At 34.9% G+C, this 5,017-nt stretch overlaps 1 protein-coding gene across 1 annotated transcript in view; it reads left to right on the plus strand.

Moving 5' to 3' along the window:
- Nucleotides 1-559: 559 nt before the first annotated feature.
- Nucleotides 560-5,017, plus strand: part of PARD3 (par-3 family cell polarity regulator) — a 315,093-nt gene continuing 310,635 nt past the window's right edge. The window contains exon 1 of the mRNA XM_029283357.1: nucleotides 560-736. Within this exon, the coding sequence (XP_029139190.1) occupies nucleotides 560-736 (177 nt within the window). The remainder of the gene's footprint in view (nucleotides 737-5,017) is intronic.

Genomic DNA, 5,017 nt, shown 5'->3' on the forward strand with positions numbered 1-5,017 from the left:
TAAGTGTATCAGTGCATTTGCATGGGCATTTTTTGCTGGAAACCATCTGGGAAAATTGGTTTCTGAGGGAAAACTGTCATAAATCATCCCACAAAATCACAAAATGCTGCAACTGGCCCTAAAAGCTAGTTGGTTTCTAAATATCCAAGTGTGTTCGTTCATGTGACTGCAGGATGTGTGTGTGTAGAGGAATCTGTTGTAATTTTAAACAGTAGCTATACCGGAATAATTAATGTAACTTTGAACAATTGCTAAGTTAAATTGATGCAACAGAAGGGGAGAATTATTAAATACACAAAGTAGTATATTAATTGAATTTAACTTATTTTTTTTAATTCTGCCATCACCCTCTGATTGCTTAGATCCTATAACGCGGGATTTCTGGCCTTTGAGCAATGTATTCTTCCATTGATTTCATTAGATAACTAATTGGGACTTTTTTGTATCCTGCAGGTTGGATATTATAACCATTTAGTTTCCAAATAAGAACAGTATGAGTCTCTCCCTTTGTTGGAAAAGTCATGCCTCACTGTTTCTTTTTGTTTTTATCTCCTCAGATATGCCACTTCATGTACGGCGCAGCAGTGACCCAGCATTAGTGGGCCTCTCCTTATCAGTCAGCGATACCAATTTTACTTCAGAAGAACCTTCACGAAAAAACCCCACAAGATGGTCCACAACAGCAGGCTTTCTGAAGCAGAATCCTTCTGGTGGCACAAGAAGTCATGAGCGCAAGGTATTACATTTTTTTTTCTGCTAGAAAAATGACATTCTTGAATGTTTCAGCATGGTTGCTTCATTTGGGCAACTCATGCTTCAACTTACACTGAACTGTCAGTTTTAAATTGGCTTGCTTATCTTCTCATACTGCTCTAATCGCCAAACTGCTAATCTTTTTACATTGCTCTAATCGCCAAATTGCATCACAGAAAGCTCAGGAATTGGGTTATTTGAGGCTTGATTCAACCGTTGACAGACAAGCTCTCATCAATTCTAGATTTGCTTCATGGCGTACTAGGTTGAAAATAGACTGTAGACAACCTACCTGGTTAACAGAAGTCTTTATAAATTACACCAAGATTTCTTAGTCTTCACATGTGGCAGAAATTGATCGGAGTTTTTGTTCAATTACTTTGACATAGAAATTTTGTATGTGTTCGTGTGCACGCACACAGAATCTGTGTTATTGAGGAAAAACTCCAATCAATTACTGCCACATCTATATATAACATCTATATATACAGTATATATATATATATATATATATATATATATATATATATATATATATATATATATACACACACACACACACACAATTACTGCCACACACACACACAAATTACTGCCACACACACACACACACACACACACACACAAACACAATTTTTCATTATCTCTAAACTTCAGAGTTGACTACCTGATGGTCATAATACTGCTTTTTTTTAAATATTCCTTTATTATATTGAAAATGCTGTATTAATTTGGAGAAGATGTGATGTAGTTGAATATTTTTTTATTTTGCCTTGTGTGATTTTAGGTTTATAAGCATAGTTGCTTGTTCAAGTGCATATTCTCACATATGAGAGTATTTAGGTACATCCATTTTTCTCTCTCTCTATTCTGTTGCACACATGAATTTATTTTTTTTTACAAGCAAAGTGAAATCCACATTTGGTGCCCTCCAAATGCATTGTGGTAATTTTCTCCATAATTCCTAAACAGGATGGCTTGTTAGTTATGAACACTGAAATGAATACCGCAGTCTTGCAAAAGGATGAATATAAGATTTTTCTTAGGTTATTTTACTCAAAAATATGGACCCTAGAATGTTATTGCTTTCACAGTGATTCTGGATTTCTACTATTCTAACAAGGTGGTATCATTTAATTGCAGAAGTCCTTTTGTACCTTTCTCTAGAGAACAATGAACAGATACATATAATAAGGCTACTAATTTAATGGCATCATTTAAACTTCCAAGAAATACGGACACCCAACGGGTGATATTATTCCCACCCATCATAATTTTTCTGGGTTCAGTATCTCCAGATAAACAATGAAATTGATGACTAAAGGAAGCGGTATGAAGCATTTTTTCCTGTATATTTTTATTCTTAAATGGAACATCAAAGACATGTTTTTCATTTTTGTTTAGTCCCTCTGCAATTTCTTCCTTGACCTAATTCTGTCTGTAAAAGTATTTTTCTTTAGCAACGTGATATTATTTCAATTTCAAAGCACAGTTATAGGAACCCAGGCAAAACAAAGACTGCAAGTTAATTGGTTAATTAATGAAATTTTTATACACATGCTGACACTGCATTTAAAAATAATGAAAGAAAATGAATACACACATGCACAAGTACCCCTAAGTAGATAAGGTTCAATATCACATGTATTTTATTTACACTGACAGCTGAGTGGATTGGGTTGTTGAAAAGATGGAGGAAAGCATTTTTTAAATTTAGAATCCTTATTTTTATCTTTTATTCTCTATCTACCCTTATCATTTCTCTTATAATACATGCTTTTGTTCTTGTGATTATTGGTTTTTTTTTTCAGTCCATAGACATAAGCTTTAATACTCCCATTTCTTCTTTGTAAACCTGTAATATGAGAGAGCACCTAAATAGTTAAATCCTTTATTATAAAGTAGTTACTCCACAGTAATATATGTTTTTCAATAGTTGTGTTAGACTATATTTTAGTTGTGCCTATACCTGAGTTCCCTATTTTTTCCTATAAATAATTTTGTGTACTAAAATATTTTGATGTCTTCCATTTGTCCTTTGTGCCCTGTGCAAAAACCTGTCATCAGGTTTCCTGCTTTAATTTCAAACCCAAAGTAAAAATGTAAAGAGGTTTCTTGCTATGTTCACTGCAAAAGAAAAATCTGTAGCTAATGTTAACACTTTTTTTAAAAGAAGAAAACTGCTGTAGTAGAAAGATGTCTCTTGAGCATTCTTGATTGGCACTTTGTCTGGAAAATTTTCCTTGTACACCTGTAGTCTCTTAATATCCCATATGTCCAATATGCTGTACACTTTTGTGAATTGAACATTATAATTGCAGACTCTCCTACCACTTGCTAAATTAATCCTATAAGCAAAGGAATGTCCAATTGTGCCTGGACCAAAACTTACTTCAATCCAATCCTAACCTAAGTTTCAAATGTTCTAAGATTCACAATAAATAGATATTATAGGAATTCAATAAATGACCCAAACAAGAATGATTGGGTCATTTAAGACACTTCTATTTTTGGAAGCTCTATAGAACCTCTAGAATATCTTAGGTTTAGTGAACCTATTTTGTCTTAAAGGGAATAGGGAAGACCCTAATGTAGAGTCTCAGTAATAATCCTTCTCTACAATGAAAAATTAAGATTTTTTTTTTGAAAGAGAGATAACCAGAAAAACCAAGTGCTTTATAATAGACTAAGACAGTGATGGCGAACCTTTTAGAGACCAAGTGCCCAAACTGCAACCCAAAACACACTTATGCATCGTCCGGTGCCGGATGGGCGTGGCCTATTGGGTGGGCGTGGCTGCGGTGGTAACGGCAGACTGGGTGGGACTAAAAAGTTCAATCAATCAATTCCAACTTTTGCAAGATCTTTTTTTTTTCCGTGAGAAGTTGAAATTGACTGATTGATTGAACCTTTTTTTTTGTACACGGCGGCGGAGGTCTAAAGCGAAAAGGTTTTATAAAACCCAGCTGAAGACCTAGGACTGGGGTGACGGTGCGCGTGCCCACAGAGAGGGCTCTGAGTGCCACCTCAAGCAAAAACAAAGAAAGTCCAGTTGCCTTTTGAAAAAGCACCCTTGGTTGTCCCAAGGGTGCTTTTTCAAAAGGCAACTGGACTTTCTTTGTTTTTGCTTGAAGATGTTTCACTTCTCATCCAAGGCTTCAATTCTGACTGAATGGTGGAGAATCAATCAGAAGAAACAAAAACAAAGCAAGTCCATTTGCCTTTGAAAAAGCACCTTTAGGTTCCAAAAGACATGATGAGTATTTTCTGATTAATCCACTTATGAATTGGGAAGTCTCAGAGGCACAGAGTTTTGTGTTTTGAGTGCAAAAGTACTATAGTTGATTGTGAAGTACAATTTCTTTAATTGTACAAATTTGGATTGTTTATAGATTTATCAAGTATTTGTATTCATATGGATAACATGTTATTCAAGCACTTATATGAAATTGATTAAGGAACTCTTGGATTATCAATGCAAATTTGAAATGTTACCTGGATCAAGTATATGCATTTAAAATTATAAAGTAGAAGTTTTGGTCTCTTACAAATCTTCAGGGGCATGAAAAATAGCAGTAAAGTCACATAATCCCTTGACACATTCCACATTGGTAAACATAGTCTATACTAAGTTCTAATAATTTAGTGACAAACTTTCATAAGGAATATAATAATAATAATAATAATAATAATAATAATAATAATAATAATAATAATAATAATAATAATAATAGTAATAATAATAATAATAATAAAGTTGGAAGGGACCTTGGAGGTCATCGAGTCCAACCCCCTGCTCAGGCAGGAACCCTACACCATTTCAGACAAATGGCTGTCCAATCTCTTCTTAAAAACTTCCAGTGTTGGAGCATTCACCGCTTCTGGAGGCAGGTTGTTCCATTGGTTAATTGTTCTCACTGTCAGGAAGTTTCTCCTTAGTTCTAAGTTTCTGCTTAGTTCGTTAAACTAGACATACCCAATTCCAGCAACCATTCCTTATATGTTTTAGCCTCCAGTCCCCTAATCATCTTTGTTGCTCTTCTCTGTACTCTTTCTAGAGTCTCAGCATCTTTTTTACATCGTAGTGACCAAAACTGGATGCAGTATTCCAAGTGTGGCCTTACTAAGGCATTGTAAAGTGGTATTAATACTTCACGTGATCTTGATTCTATCCCTCTGTTAATGCAGCCCAGCACTGTGTTGGCTTTTTTGGCAGCTGCAGCACACTGCTGGCTCATATTTAAGTGATTGTCCACTAGGACTC

The sequence above is a fragment of the Protobothrops mucrosquamatus genome, unplaced genomic scaffold (assembly GCF_001527695.2).
Source record: "Protobothrops mucrosquamatus isolate PMUCROS unplaced genomic scaffold, P.Mucros_1.0 scaffold61, whole genome shotgun sequence".
NCBI lineage: Eukaryota > Metazoa > Chordata > Lepidosauria > Squamata > Viperidae > Protobothrops > Protobothrops mucrosquamatus.